At 33.0% G+C, this 17,006-nt stretch overlaps 1 protein-coding gene across 2 annotated transcripts in view; it reads left to right on the top strand.

The window, feature by feature from the left end:
- The window catches only part of LOC140441348 (uncharacterized transporter YutK-like), a 110,924-nt gene that overhangs the window by 77,273 nt on the left and 16,645 nt on the right, over window positions 1-17,006 (top strand). For both annotated transcript variants that reach the window (XM_072532011.1, XM_072532012.1), the window contains exons 6-8: window positions 3,642-3,803; window positions 3,877-3,970; window positions 14,787-14,946. In XM_072532011.1, the coding sequence (XP_072388112.1) occupies window positions 3,642-3,803; window positions 3,877-3,970; window positions 14,787-14,946 (416 nt within the window). The remainder of the gene's footprint in view (window positions 1-3,641; window positions 3,804-3,876; window positions 3,971-14,786; window positions 14,947-17,006) is intronic.

Raw genomic sequence — 17,006 nt, 5'->3', positions numbered from 1 at the left:
TCCTAGATTAAAGATTAAAACAAGATAAGAGTAAAACTTTCAACTTAATTAAATTGTTATTTAAAGAATTCTATAATTCATAATACTCATCATAAAATGTAAAAGAGCCATTAGATATTAGTTTAGCTGGGGCAAATTATGAAAAAATACACATATGTCCAAAAGTTTGGAATATTGGAATACTTCATCTTTTTATTGATTTTTTATATATAAACTCTTCTGAATAGTTAAACATCATTTTGATTTAATTCTTAACAATACTAAATAAATCTCAAAACCAAATAAACGATATGCAAAAAAATATTTATTATATTGGAGTGAAAAACTTATCATGTACAACTTACATTTAAAAATAAATTAGTATAGAAAAAAATAATTTTTAATAAAACTAATAATTATTATTTCCTCCATTGGCCTGAATGCATGCCTGTAGGCGATTTGGCATGCTGCCGATTAACTGGTCGAGCTGGGCTTGCGGAATTCTCTCCCATTATTCACGAGCAGCATCTTTTAGTTCTCGAAGTGTAATAGGGGGATTATTTCGCTTTTTGATGCGTGTTTTGAGAATGTCCCAAGCTTGTTCAATAACGTTCATGTCGGAGGAAATCGAGGGCCACTGTAATGAAGATATTTCTTCTTCCAGAAAATTTTGTACTGCTGCTGTTCGATGAGGAGGTGCGTTGTCATATATAAACACAAATTCATCACCTACTGCCCCTCGGAATAGACGTACGACAGGATTTAAAACTTCGTCGATGTACACAGCATCAGTGACTCTTCTCTCCAGAACCAGCAGTGGAGTCCATGTACCACTCTTAATACCACCCCAAACGATAATACTGCCACCTTCAAATGGGACACGTGGTTGGGCTGTTATCTAGTCGGGCTTGTCGTCCTGGGGCCCTCCAAACCAGTGTTCTTCGCGAATCAAATACCAAGCCAATTTTTGACTCATCAGAGAACATCACGTTATTCCAGTTAGGACCATGATGTACAATTTCCCTAGCCCATTACAACCTTACTATTTTGTGTTGGTAGGTTAGTTTAGGAACACGTAGCGGTCTTCTACGATACAAATTTACCGCATTTAATGTGCGTGTTATTGTTTGCCGTAAAATATTCAGTCCTTGAAGCCTAGAAATTTCTCTGAGTATACCACTTGTAGATTCCAGACGATTTCTACGAGCTATCAATGTCATTTGCCGGTCTTGTGCTGCTGTTGTACATCGACATCTACCACTTATGGGATGATCCTTGACGTCATTTGTATCTTGAAATTTTTTTTTATTTTTCGATATAGCACTCTGAGTAACATCAACAATATTCGCGATATAACTTTGACTAAAGCCCTGTTGTAACAAAGCAATTACTCTAGATCTGTCAAAATGAGATATCACGTTTCTAGGCATTTTTAAACGGCTCAATTCAAATTTAAACAAAGATTGAAATAATGTGTAAATACGCTAAGCAGTTGAATGTGACCAAAATTATACAAAAACGATTCAAATTTTTAATGATTTTCATTTAAAAACGCTCTGGAATGAATATCAACAACAGTTTTAAAACCACCATAGGCGTAGATATATTATTTGTACGTATTCCAAACTTTTGGACATGTGTGTAGAGTTGTTACTTATGAATATTATCGGTATAACGTAAAACAATAATCATGAAAATTTACTAATTGAGAATAATAATAATACTAAAAACAATACTCATTAAATAAAACAGAACATCATACAACAAATTTGATCAAATATCCATATAAATATAAGTGAAGTTACACTTATTTCTCCCTTCTACTCGTAATTTCACAGATTACGGCAAAATAAGGTATCTTTAAATAAAAGTTGATTCTCTATTGATTATTTAAATTTTTGGCAGAAGGATTTTTAATGACAAAGTTTGTCTTTTGAATAAGAGGATTGTAAACTTCCGGTGGTGAATTATTTAGTTTTAAAATATTTCTTAGGTACTTTTCTCATATTTAATTCCTCTGTGGACACGTAAAAAAATTCGTACAAGAAACCATCTTTCGATTTTAAAAATATACCTACATGTTTTAGGACCAAAGTCAAATTATAATAAAAGATGAATATTGAAGATGATACATATTTAAAGAAAAACATTTATTAATAATGAAACCAATATCAAAGAGCTCTCCAATATATATTATAATTTAATTAATTAATTCTAAACACATTTACTACGACGCGACATTGGCACAGTTTACATCTGGAATGGAAGTGCATCTACAGAATCCAGAAGTGTGTTCCAAATACAATGGTGTCTCTATCACTTTAGTTTTAAATACCAATAGTGTAAGATGTAGTCTAAGTTATAAATAACAAAGTGTTTATTGATAATGACAAGTACTAGTTTCTGTTTTTTATATGATTACTAAATAATTTGCGTCTGCAATTATATCTATGTTATTGATAAATATACTCTTCATGTTCATATTTGTTTTTACCAGTATGTGCACAAGTACCAGGTCAAATAATGTTAGGGAGATAGAGTCTTCCTGCTTTACTCCTTGGTTCCGTATAAAAATTCTGTATTATTTCTCCATTAAACTTCACCCTTATATTTTTTCTTCTAGTATCATTTCAGTCAGTTCCTTTAGTTCTTTGATATATGTAGTTTCTTTGATCCTCTCATCATTTTGTCCCTCTTTAACGTAGCGAAGGCGCTTTTAAAGTTGGAATGCTACATGGAGTTCTCTTTTATGTTCCCAAATTTTTAGTGTGATTAAAGTGTGCCATTCTGTGGGTAATTTGTTTTGTATCCATATTTATTCTGTTAGTTGAAATAATTGTTCATTTATTATGTATCCCCAATGTTTTCTCTGTTCGTATACAAAATTACCTACTCCTGTCACTTTGTCATTTTTGTTCTTTACTATTTCTTTAGTCACTACTGTCTTGGTTGGATTAGTTATTTTTTCTCTCTCCTACACTTCTGCCTATTCTTTCTCCTCTTCACTTTCTCTACTTTATTCTCCTTTTTATCTTTATTTAGGATTGAATTGAAGTATTTCTTGCATAGTCATTTGTCCCGGTTTATATTCTGTTATCCCTTTCTTGTTCGTCATTTCTCCCGCTCCAAACATTGACGTGTAATATTCAATTCTTATTATCGTATATATATATATATATATATATATATATATATATATATATATATATATATATATATATATATATATATATATATATATATATATGTTTTACCATATATTTTTACTTCTTTTCTAAATCTCTTTCGCTCTATTTTGTAATTTATTGTATCTTGTTTTTTGGGTTACATCCATTTGATTTTGTCTTTATTCTTTTTAATTCCTTTTTTGTTGGTTCTGCTCTTTTTCACTCCTACAATTTTATCTGCTGCTTGCAGTATTTGGTTATTATTTTGTTCCAATTTTCTTGGAAATTGTTTTTTTGCCTTATTTGTTTTCATTTATTATTTGTTTGTATTTGTTTTTAACCTTTGTGTTATAGATTTCTTAGCTTCTAGATTCCACCAGCATTTGTTTTTCCCTCTACTATATGATTTTACTCTCGTCATATTCTTCATAGCTACTATAACCATGCAAATTATTATTTATTTTTAAGATATTTTAACTATATTTTCTGTTTTAGTCTTTGTCAACAGTATATTTTATAAGTTTTTTGGTAAACATTTTATATTATTATGGTATTATGCAAAACATCGTTCTTGCTATCGGTAGTTTATTAAAATTAATAATGGGTACTTCGATATGTGAAAGTGTAAACAGCGCTGCGAACATTTTTTTGGGAATGGTAAGTATCATTAAAAGTAATAAAATATTTTCCATTGGGAAACTATTTTAAGTTACTTTCTTTATTGTTATAGACTGAGGCTCCTCTGATTTTAGCTCCTTATCTGAAAGATCTAACTGCCTCAGAAATACACTCAGTTATGACTTCAGGATTTGCCACCGTTGCAGGTAGATCAGTTTGATAAGTATACTATGATTAGCCAGTAGTTATATTTCACAACAAACTGTATACAATAAACATATAGAATTTAAGGAATAAGGAATAGTTTTAGATGTAAATTAGCATGAGTTATCATTAATTAACAAAACTTACTTTAAAGTAGCAAATTCTCAGGGCCCCATTATAAATAGTGTTCTATTAAGTGATACATCAATATATCTCTGATGGTATATGATTATACCATTATTTGTAATGTATGTAACGTAATGTATACCAGAGGTTCTAATATTAACATATTTTATAATTGTATTTTTTTAATGAATTTTGTAAATTTTTTTTATCACAAATTGTTGCCATCGGAGTAGCAGACACTCAATGCTTTTCTTGCTTTTCTTCAGTGGTAATACCATATCTTGCTTTACCGGTACCTCCATAGACCCCCATGAATTCCTCAAACGTGAGGTCAGACACATCTTGGACTTGGTTTACTTCCACTTCTTCATCTACGTCGTGGTCACCTTCGAAAGACGCCAGCCGGTTATGGTGTACTATCATCGGCTTTCCCCTCGAAATCTTGCTTATTCGGTAGATGACATCGTTGATCTTCTCCATAATGAGGTATGGATCTTTCCTAAACTGCTGCAACTTGGGAGAATAACCTTTTCGCTTCTTGGGATTATAGAGCCAGACTTTGTCATTCTTCTTAAAGCACCCCTTTTCGGCTTGCGTATCGTACCGTTTCTTTATTCTGTCGCTAGCGATCTGAAGATGGGAACGGACCAACTCGCGTACATCGTCCATTCTTCTTCGTAATTCGATCACATAATCTTCACCTGCTACATCTTCTCCAGGTCGACACCCAAACTCTAGATCACAAGGTAGTCGCATCTCGCGTCCGAATAGGACTCTGGCTAGTGTCTGGCCTGTTGATTCGTTAACAGCAGATCTGTAGGCCATTGTGAAGTACGGAAGACACCTTTTTTGTCAAATACTTGCCAACTGTCCTATTCATCCGTTCTACCATACCATCCGATTGCGGATGATATGCTGTAGTTTTTGTTTTCTTCATGCCTAGTCTATTACATATACCTTGGAATGGATCGCCTTCAAAGTTCCTTCCTTGGTCACTATGGATCTGCAAAGGCACTCCAACTCGGCTGATATATTCTTTGATCAACTTATCTACAATGGTGGCGGCCTTCTGGTCCGGAAGTGCGTAAATCTCGACCCACTTAGTGAAGTAATCCATTACTACCAACATGTACTTGCCTCCTTTTTCACTTTCTGTAAATGGCTCAGCAATGTCCAAGGCTATTTTTTGAAACGAGCTTCCACCATTATATTGTCTCCCTTTTTCGATAAGACCCTTTACTCGTAGCCCAAATAGTACATTTCTTACACCAGTATTTACGTCGTCGGAACTGTTCATCCAATAAAACCGTTCCCGAATTCGCTGAAGGGTTTGCTTTACACCGAAATGTCCCCCTGATGGACTGTCGTGTAACTGAATAAGTACTTCGGCTATTCTGCTCTTTGGGATCACCAACTATCTTCTCTTCTCTGAACCGTCATCATTTTCCAGTACTCGTTTGAGCAAGCTATCTTCCATGATAAATGAGTCCGACTGTGCCCAATACGTCTTAACTGCTGAGCATAGGTTCGATATTTCTTGCCAAGGTGGTCGACGGTTTTCCTCTTTCCATTTTCGAATTTTCTGTATAACTGGATCTCTCTCTTGTTCTTCCCTTATCTTAGTAGGGTGTCCAGTCGTCGTTGACCATCGTTGTTCTTAGCACTGCTGCTTCCTTGGATTCCGTTTTGTTGCAGTGGGAACACTCGTTGCTGGGCATGGCCTTCTAGAAAGAGAATCAGCGTTTCTGTGGCTAACTCCGGCCCGGTGCTCGATGTTGAAATAATATTCTTGGAGTCGTTCAATCCATCTGGCTATCTGACCCTTTGGATTCTTAAACTGCATCAACCACTTAAGAGCGGCATGGTCGGTTCGGATTAAAAACTTCCTTTCATAGAGGTATTGATAGAAGTGTTCTACTGATTTCACTACTGCTAGAAGTTCTCTTCTCGTGACGCAATAATTCCGCTCAGGTTTTGAAAGAACTTTACTAAAATATTCAAAGATTCGTTCCTGTCCTCCTTAAATCTGAGATAGCACTCCTCCAATTCCCAAATTACTTGCATCTGTATCTAAGATGAACTCTCCTTCTGGCAGTGGATACCTTAAAATTGCTGCTGTGATTAAATGCTTTTTCAAGGTCTCAAAGGCATTTTGGCAGTCTGTATCCCAGCTGTAATCTCTTGCTTCCTCTGTAAGTCGCGTTAATGGCTTAGCGATATCTGCAAACTTCTTAATAAACCTCCGGTAGTAAGTACATAGTCCGAGAAAACCTTTGACTTGAAGTTTGTCAGTTGGTTTTGGCCATTCCTTAATGGAATCAATTTTTCCTTTATCCACGGCCACTCCTTCTTTACTGACTATATGACCCAGACAATTGACTTTACCTTGAAATCGCTGGCACTTCTTAAGGTTTAACATCAATTGGGCAGCTTTAAGTCGATTAAAAACGTTTTCTAAATTCTTCAGATGGTCTTCAAATATCTCTCCCAAGACGATTATGTCATCTAGATAAACCAGGCATGTTTTCCAAGATAACCCTCTCAAAACATTTTCCATAAGCCTCTCAAATGTCGCTGGAGCATTACAGAGTCCAAATGGCATAACGTTGAATTGCCACAATCCAGATCCTGTGGTGAAGGCTGTCTTCTCTTTGTCTACTGGGTCCATTTCTACCTGCCAGTATCCATACTTCAAACCCAAAGTAGAAAACAATTTACTTCCAGCCAATGTGTCTAATGTGTCGTCGATCCAAGGCAGGGGATAACTATCTTTCTTGGTAACGTTGTTCAGCAAACGGTAATCCACACAGAATCTCATCGTTCCGTCTTTTTTCTTAACCAGGACCCCCGGAGAGACCCATGGGCTCGTACAACTGAACAATCGTTTCAGCTTCCTCTCTTTTCGCCTATGGTAATCGTCGAGCTGTTTGACGAATTGGCTTAGCATTACATGTATCAATTTTATGCTTAACAACGGTAGTTCTTTCCGTCTTTCCTCCTTTCGGTACGAAAATCTCACGATGCCGCCGAAGAAATTCCCTTAATTTCCTTTTTTCCATCTGATATCTATTATCTGATCGTGATGTGTTCTTGCCAGGAGATCTAGAGAGTCTAGATTATCTGGCTGCCTATAGTGCTAGTTCATTTAGCATTACCCAGGGTGCACGTGTAGTATTCTACTACGGACGCGAACTAGCTTTACACCCCGATCTTATTGTTCTTGTGTTCTTATTGTATGCCATACGATAAATAAAATTTCCATCTGATTTAGAGACTGTCCAACAACTGCAACTATTTGGTCGAATTTGTCGTTGGAATTATCGGATGTTGTCGTCTGACGGATTATGGATGTCACAGGTATACAAGTTCCTACTTTTGTCTCTTTCTTGATGGTCACTGGGTAGTCATTGACATTGATAAGTCTCACAGGTATTTCTTTAGCCGAAGTCACCAATTCCTTTCCAATTATGATTCCCGGCCACCGTCGTCGTCATGGTTCCAAGGCTCCATCATAACAGGTGCCCCTTCGTCTGTAAATACCTGTAACCGCGCTACTATGATCGTTTCACTTCTCACAGGCGCGACTGTATCTTCTTTAACGGCTGCTTGCACAGTGTTGTCATCATGTGGATGAAGAAATACCTCCTGGTTACCAACTTTAATTACCTTATTCTTAAAATCCAATTGGAATCTATGCATATTTATTACGTCCATTCCTAATATAACATCCTCTTCGATGTCAGCAAATATGGACGAACTTTTCTGCTCCAATTCCTAATTGTACCTGGATTTCTCCATAAATGTTGGCATTCGGCATGAGTCGCTCTGGTATCCACCAACAACGTATGCCTTTTACCATTTATTTCTCCATCTACATATACAATATCTTCACGACATTTCAAAGAAGCTATTAGTATGAGAGGGTCTTTGAAAAAGTTCCGGGTCGAAGCTGCTGATGGTGAGTTTCTTGATTTGCGTCGTACCTAGGGTGCTTACATGAACTTCTTACGTGTCCTATTTCGCCACAATTCCAGCATCTTATGGTCTTTGTTTTCTTGTATGTAATACTTTTCATCATATTAACAAGTTTATCTTCATCTCCTTCCTCTTTTACAGTCCTAACTTTACTGTACCCGCCAGAGAGACCTGCGTAGCTGACTCGTATTCGAGGGCGATGGATAAGACATCAACCAGCGTCTTGTGATAAGCTAATCGCAGTGTTCTCTGCATTTCATGATCACGAAGACCATCAACAAATGTTTGAACGGCCAACTTTTCCATCATGTCTTCGAGAGCTGTGGGATAATCATATCGTACTAATCTGGCAATATCTACCTCATATTCTTGAAGAGCCTCATCTCTCTTTTGTCTTCGATTTTTAAGCTGCGACTGATATACATACTCCAAATGTTCGTGGCCATATCGCATATTTAACCTCTTCTTAAGTTGTTCGCAATCATCCGTCTCCTCTACGGCTATGGTCTGAAGCACATCTAAGGCATCTCCTTGAAGAGCGATAGTCAGGTTTATAGCCTTTTCTTTTTCAGACCATCCATTCGCTCTTGTAGCTGATTCGAACTGTTTCACGTAGTTGTTCCATGACGATTTTCCGTCGAAAGTTGTGACTTTAACATAAACAGAACCTCCACTTCCTTCAAATTTCGGCCGTGTTTCCAACTTACATTTCGTCTCGTTTTCTTTTGTCTCTACTGTAATTGGATTGTTTCCTCTCTCTGCTGTCCATCTTTCCTCCATCTTCCTTTCCATCTTTTTCATGTTTGCTTCGAAGGCCAACATATCGGCAGCAACTTGGTTTTTTAACGAAGATATTCTATCGTCGAGGGTAGACATCTCAGAAGTGATTTTAGAGATTTCCAAAGAGATTTTAGCAGAATATTTGCTTTCCATAGAAGAAATCTCGTTAGAAACTTTGTTTTCTAAAGAATCGATGTCGCCGGAAACTTTGTTCTCTAATGATGCGATGTCACCAGAAACTTTGGCCACATCACCAGAAACTTTCGAAATATCGTCAGAAACTTTGTTTCCTAATGATGCGCTGTCAACAGAAACTTTCGAAATCAACGAGATGATAGCATCATGTTTGTCTTTAAATATATAAGTTTCTGGGTTCAAACCCTCTTCCTCCAAAGCGTTTTTCAGTCGTTGAACTAAATCAGCCTTTTTTCCGGTAGAAGCTAATTCTCTGTCCTCGGGATGTCTTCTTAAATTCGTAACTGTGAGCTCATAAATCGTAGTCATTTTCATTATTTATTTAAAATTCCACTCTGACACTAATGAACTATTTTTATAAATCTAATTTATTAACTTTATTTATTATAAAATGTTTTAACACTTAGTTTATTAGAGTCTTTATTTAATTTATATGTAATCTTACACTTAATTTATTTTACACTATTTACACTATTCTAATTTATATAAATTATTTCCGCGTTACAATTAAAACTCGACTCAATACAATTATTCTTTTTAGACTGACCGTTTACAAGCGAAATTCCTCTATATATATATATATATATATATATATATATATATATATATATATATATATATATATATATATATATAGTTTGAGTTTAGTTCTTGAACCTTATATATATTTTTTTAGTGGATTTTCTTGGGCTTAGGTTCATAAAAAAATTTGATTTGATACTAAGGCATTTTCATATATTTTTTCGACGTTTCGGCAGGAAATCCATGACTTTTTCAAGAAGTAATATTGACAAGCATGTAAAAATTTGTTACTAACAAGTAGACGTCACAATTAAAATAATATTAAACACATAGGACATACCCACTAAGTCACTACATGTAAATATATTTTAGATCTAATGTAAATGACATTAGATCTAAAATATATTTACATGTAGTGACTTAGTGGGTATGTCCTATATTTTTAATATTATTTTAATTGTGACGTCTACGTGTTAGTAACAAATTTTTACATGCTTGTCAATATTACTTCTTGAAAGAGGCATGGATTTCCTGCCGAAACGTCGAAAAAATATATGAAAATGCCTTAGTATCAAATCAAATTTTTTTATGAACCTAAGCCCAAGAAAATCCACTAAATATATATATATATATATATATATATATATATATATATATATATATATATATATATATATATATATATATATATATATATATATATATATGTATATATATATATATACATATATATATATATATATACATATATATATACATATATATATATATATATATATATATATATATATATATTAAACGTTGTTCTGGAGTTTCCTAGAATTCGGCCGGTGACCCCTTGCTGAACTCTCTCGAATGCCATCTAAGCCAGACAGGTTTTTATCGCAGGGGACTCGTGAATATTTACCTACTTAAAAAAACTTGTTATAAAAATATGTTTACAGCTTAAATATGAGTCATATTTATCGTAACAGTACTATTAAGTAAAGTTAATACAACAATTTTTAAACTAATTATGATATTTGTGAAAAAAAAAATAAATTAAAGTATCTATAGGTTACTATCCAACGGTAGTCTTGTGTGTTATAATGAAGTTGCTTCGATGAAAGCTAAACTCTGAATGTGAAAAGTATCCTCCCTATATAATTCTGTGTGCACAAATACCAATATTACTATGTAACTACGTACCCAAAGGATTCAAAACAAAGCTAGAAAAACAAAAAAAAGTTTAACCATCATGGTCTTTCGGAGGCAAATATTTGATAAAATGGAGATAATCGCGCTTCCCGATAACTACTCACTAGCCCTTACCATACCGGCCAGTATCAAAGACGCACTAGGGTTGGCATCCATCTTTCGAAGGAAGTTTGGTCGAGTTGCAGAACTTCAATGCCAAGTGCCAGCTCCCGCGAAAGCCTTGAAACTCCAAGATGCATCACGTTACATTTTCTAACTGGTAACAAAAGACACTGCCCGTGACCAACCTACCTACCGAGATGTATGGGAAGCCTTACTTCAATTGAGAGAGCACGTACTAGAGTCCGACGTGCAAAAGTTAACCATGCTAAAGTTAGAGTGCCGCCAATTAGATTGGAGGGTTATCCGTAGTATGGTGGAGATCTTTAAAGACACCGAAGTCCAGGTGTTAGTCTGTTGCAATCCGCATAGTTACTGGTGCGGAGAGAAAACCGTCCCTTGTCATTTTTATACAACTGGAAGTTGTAAAAGAGGGTCCAGTTGCCGATACCAGCATACCGTTCCAGTTCCAGTCCCGACAAGGTTCCAGGAGGAACCATCTTTTAAGATGAAGGCAATGTTACGATAAATATGACACATTTAAGCTGTAAAGATATTTTTCTAACAAGTATTTTTTAGTAGGTAAATATACAAGGGTCTCCTCCGATAAAAACCTGTCTTGTTTCGATGACATTCGAGAAATTTCAGCAAGGGGTCACCGACCGAATTCTAGGGAACCCCAGAACAACGGTTAATAAATATATATATATATATATATATATATATATATATATATATATATATATATATATATATATATATATATATATATATATATATATATATATATATATTAGAAGTGATTATTTCGACCAAAAAATAATTTATAAATACGTTCAAATTATCGGGTATAGTGGTCTATAATAAAAATCTTTCTTTTTTCTAAATTACTCAATATTTCGCTATTTATTTAAAAGCTTCCTCAGGAGTAAACTAAAAACAATTTGAACATTACAAAAAATGGGGTACAAATACATTTTAAAACACTTACAGAATTTAAAAGATTTCGCAAATCAAAACTGACATTGAAGTATTTGAAATATTGAATGTCAAGATTAAATTGTCTTAAGCACGTTCGTTACAGCTATACGATAAAAAATTAAAATTATTTCAAATGTAAAAATAAAAATAACAATAAAAGAAAAGTTAGAAGAATAATATTTATTTAATGATTTATTAAGGTTAGTTGTTATTAAGATGAATGTTGGCTATTTTTAATATTGATAAATTTTGTTCAATATGTTACAATATATGTTACTTAACTGTCCAGTGTCCGTTTTATAATTTAAAGTGTTTTTATTTTTATTAATGTATTATTTTATTTTTCTTGAAATGTATTACTTATTATTATTATTATTGAAATACTAGTTTACTCCTGAGGAAGCTTTTAAATAAATAGCGAAATATTGAGTAATTTAGAAAAAAGAAAGATTTTTATTATAGACCACTATACCCGATAATTTGAACGTATTTATATATATATATATATATATATATATATATATATATATATATAAAGGAATTTTGCCTGTAAACGGTCAGTCTGAAAAGAATAACTATCGAGTCGAGTTTGAATTGTAACGCGGTAATAAATTATATAAATTAGAATAGTGTAAATAGTGTAAAATAAATTAAGTATAAGATTATATACAAATTAAATAAAGACACTAATAAACTAAGTGTTAGGACATTTTATAATAAATAAAGTTAATAAATTAGATTAATAAAAATAGTTCAGTAGATTAAAGTTTATGGGAGTATTTATACCTGATTTGAGCAATGCTTATAGCAACCACCTGCTTCTATTGGGACATAATTTACTGTTGAAGAATATGTGATTAAGATCAGCTATGCTTTTAATTCCATACTCACATCTGCCTGTTGGGAGAAATCAGATTTTGTGTAACTGCTTCGAAAAACATCCATCTACTACAATCATATGATAGCTGACACCGTGTTTCTACTTAGTTCAAAAACTTTGTAAAATTGGTTCACAGCTAGAGTTGGTTGTAGTTTAAACAAATTAGTGCCTATACTTTCACTGAACCGAATCCAACGTCTATCCCATTCAAATTTAATATTATTTTTACCGTTTAACATATTTAAATGTGTTATATTCTTCAACCAATATGTGGGTGCTTTAATAGATTTTTGGGTATTGAATCAGCAATACCATTACATAATGTGTGTGAATGTCCCTTAACCCATACGACTTTAACGTCAGATGATGAAGCTGATAATTTTAATAACTGTTGAAAAATACAAAGATATGGCTGCTAATTGTGACTTTTGAAAGTGAACAAGACAATTTTGTTCCAGTGAATTTGTGGATTATCTCGCCATTGAGCATGGTGACTACGATACTAATGAGCCGTATGTATGAACCAGAGATTTCATTGCTTTCTTAACTTACGATTTTTTTCGATGGCTCTATATTTATGATTATTGCTATTAGATATACATTCTTTGATAAAAATAACTAATTTTGCGTTTTTTAAACATTAAAACGTTTTTTCTCGAAAACTCTTAAAAAAAAATTTCAAACGACCTTTTTTTATTGAGCATGACTGACAAAAAGTGTGTTGCAATTTGTTTGAAAAATTAACAATTTTTGATACACATATACTTCATCTAATTTACATACTGCTGCACGTCATCCGCGTCATAGCCCGTGAGGTCACATGATACCAACACAAAATATTTAGGCGCTAGGTGTGTTCTTTTTAGAATCACTTTGCCGAGTACCGAGTACACTGGCATTACAGCCACTAGACATATTTTATTATATACGGTATAATATTTTAAGATTTCTATTAATAAAAAGAAATACACAATAATATGTTTCATTTAATTTGTATAAATGCATTATAAAGCGTTTTTATGAAGAACATTTGTTCGGAACACACTGCAACTGTAATCGAACGAAGATGATATTTTGGCATAAATTAGTCACACTTATTTGACAGTTGCGGTGTTGACACTTTTTATTTTACATTTTACATAAAATAAAATAATTATCTATGTAATCCATTTTACATCTTTATATGACGCATACAAGCGGCTCAAATTCTTTTTAACATGATTATTTTGTTTTTGATTCTATTTATTTACATTAAATATTAATTTGTTTTGTTGTATAATCCACTTTTGCAATAATTATGTGACCTATTTGATTTAAAATGGATTCAGGATTTTTTTATACTTTGGCAACTATGTCAACTTCGATCTCTGTCAATGATAATGACGTGCAACGGTAAGTAAATTAGATGGACTGTAAATAAATGGGAATATTTTTGATTAAAACCTTTCTAGTTGTAAATTCTCTTTTACTCTGTATCTTAATACTCTTTTAGTTTGTTAATAATTTGCATTTGATTATTATTTTACTTATTTATTATATGTTTATTATTTATATAATATATTTTTGTGCAAAATTGAGTCAAGCAGGTATCGGTATTTATAATTTTTCTGCTTTGGACAGTCCTATATCAAGATCGTTGTAATCTTTTGCCATAAAATCTGTCCAAATCGAGTATAATTTTTTGTTCCAAATTTTTATTGAGGTTAAGAGTTGTTCTCTGTACAAGGTCAATGTTAGTCTGGGTAGAATAAAGTTATCTTTAAATTTAAGGTCATAAAAATTGGTGCTTAAATAAAAAACTAATTCAGTATTATTAAAAGTGTGTCTCATTAAGCAAAATCATTAACATGATTAGAATAATAAAACATATCATTGAAAGCAGCAAAAAAAACCTCAGATCAAATTGTTTTTTAACTGTTGTAGCTGCAAATAGCCAAATTTCTCATTTTTGAGAAGATTTTACTCTGTATACACAAGCTGCTGACAAGGGGTACACAATTATTAAGTACTAAGCTTATTTACTAGACGATTTTCAATGTCCTTAAATATTTCTAACATTTTAGGTTCTGTTTTGGCTGCCTATATCAGCTTTGGTGCTAGACCACAAGATTTAATAACATCTAGCATTATGTCAGCTCCAGCTGCTTTATGTTACAGTAAATTGCTTTATCCAGAGACCGAGGTGATTAGAATGAAGAAGAAAAATATTCAGCAAATAAAAATGTACGCCATATTTAATTATAATATTTATGTTCTATAGCAGGGGTGGCCAAACTGCGGCTCAGCATGCAGCTCTTTCAAGGATTGTTTGGTGCTCGCGATAAATGTAATCGAGTTCCTTATCATTTTTGTGATCAAATAAAATAAAATAAAATAAAATTAGAATCGCCCTAATAATATCCAATCTCCGATAGGAGAGGCACTCAAAGAAGAAGATCATTTTTGTGTTATCATATTTTAAAAAATATTATCGTGCCATATGTGAGACGTTGTAACAAATTCCGTTTCCGTCCAAGTTAAGAATGATATGACACATTGAACACTGCGCGAAGAACATAAATAATGTTGCGACATAAAAGTCAGTAATCGACGGATTCCAGACCGATTTCTATCAGTCTTGCTACGGATATAATTTATTACCTGGAATTTTTGGTAAGTTAACTATAATTTCTTTAAATATGTAACTCGTGTTCTTATTGTTTTAACAACACAAAACTTTATTTTCACTTCTTTTAAAAATATGACGACAGAGAACAAAAATAAAAAAGAAAATACGTGCAAGAAAATGGAAGTTATAATAATGAGTGGGACGAGAATTTTTTTTTATTGACAATAACGGGAAAATATTTTATATATATATATATATATATATATATATATATATATATATATATATATATATATATACATATATATATATATATATATATATATATATATATATATATATATATATATATATATATATATATATATATAATATGTATTATGTATAATTCTACGGTCAAAAATTATAAAGCTAGCAATTTGCGATCATCCTTAGTTAACTTGGAAGATGTATTTAAAGTTTTAGATCCAAATAATGCAGCATTGCACAAAGTTGTTTCCCAGATTCCCCTCTCCAAACACTCAACCAAACGTGCATAACTTGCAATTAATACATCTCTTGATGATAATTTAAAAAATTATTTGAAGAACTGTATTGAACTCACTTCGTTGTTAAAGAAGAATTTCTATATTTAGTGGTACTTCAAGTCAACCTACGTTGTCGATATTAAAAATGCATTGGATTCCATAATGAAAACATAATTAGTAGAGTAGAGTAAAAAATATTAACAAATCCTGATGTTATAAAAATAGTGTAATTATAAATTGTAATTGTAAATTACATTCGCACCAACTCTGCCTGTGCTAGTTGTGGGTTGAACTGAGTAGCTCTACAACCGATACAGCCGGTCCCAAGCCCAAAAAAAAAGAGGAGGGATAGAGGAGTAACTCTATAAAAACCAGAGTTCAGCTGACCCGGCTGAAAGCACTCTACGATGGTCCATTTTCTGGAGTTAGAGATTTAAGTAGGAAGAATATGAAAGAGAAAATCGACCCCTTAAGTTCGAAATGACAATCGGTATATGGGAAGAAGACCCTGAGAAAAAATTACCCAGTCCTCCAGATAGAAGGTTTAGATATTGTTAAGAAAAGCTAAAAAGTTATTGAAAGCTTGTTAATATGCTGATAGAACTTTTTAATATATGCTTAAATGGAGATAATATACCTAAAAGCTAAAAAGAAGGATCATTAAACCGATCCATAAAAAAGGGGATAAAGCAGAATGCAAAAATTACATTACTAATATATTATTTGGACTTGACCTAAGCTTATGAAAGAATACCCCTTTGTAGAATATGGCAAATACTGAAAAGATCATCGATGAATAACTTAACTTTAGGGCAAATAAAGGACAAGGCAAGGGTGCAATCTATCTCCAACACTCTTTAAAATATTCCTGAGTGGGACACTGAAGAAATGGAGGAGATCATGTTCTAGAATGGGTATACCATAAAACGACGAAACAATCTTATATACGCTTCATTTTGCGGACGATGAAGTAGTCATCGCACAAGACCAGGAAGATCTGCAATTCATGACAAAGCGATTTATACAGTAATATATGCGATGGTGACTAACTGCTAACTCAAGAAAAACGAGTGCATAGGAGGAGCTGAAAACGATAAATTAAACTTAGAAGATGGAAATGTAATTTCGTCATGTTTCGAATATATCTA

The sequence above is a fragment of the Diabrotica undecimpunctata genome, chromosome 5 (assembly GCF_040954645.1).
Source record: "Diabrotica undecimpunctata isolate CICGRU chromosome 5, icDiaUnde3, whole genome shotgun sequence".
Taxonomy (NCBI): domain Eukaryota; kingdom Metazoa; phylum Arthropoda; class Insecta; order Coleoptera; family Chrysomelidae; genus Diabrotica; species Diabrotica undecimpunctata.
The sequence above is the reverse complement of the archived record's forward strand: the minus strand, read 5'-3'. Positions and strand labels throughout refer to the sequence as shown.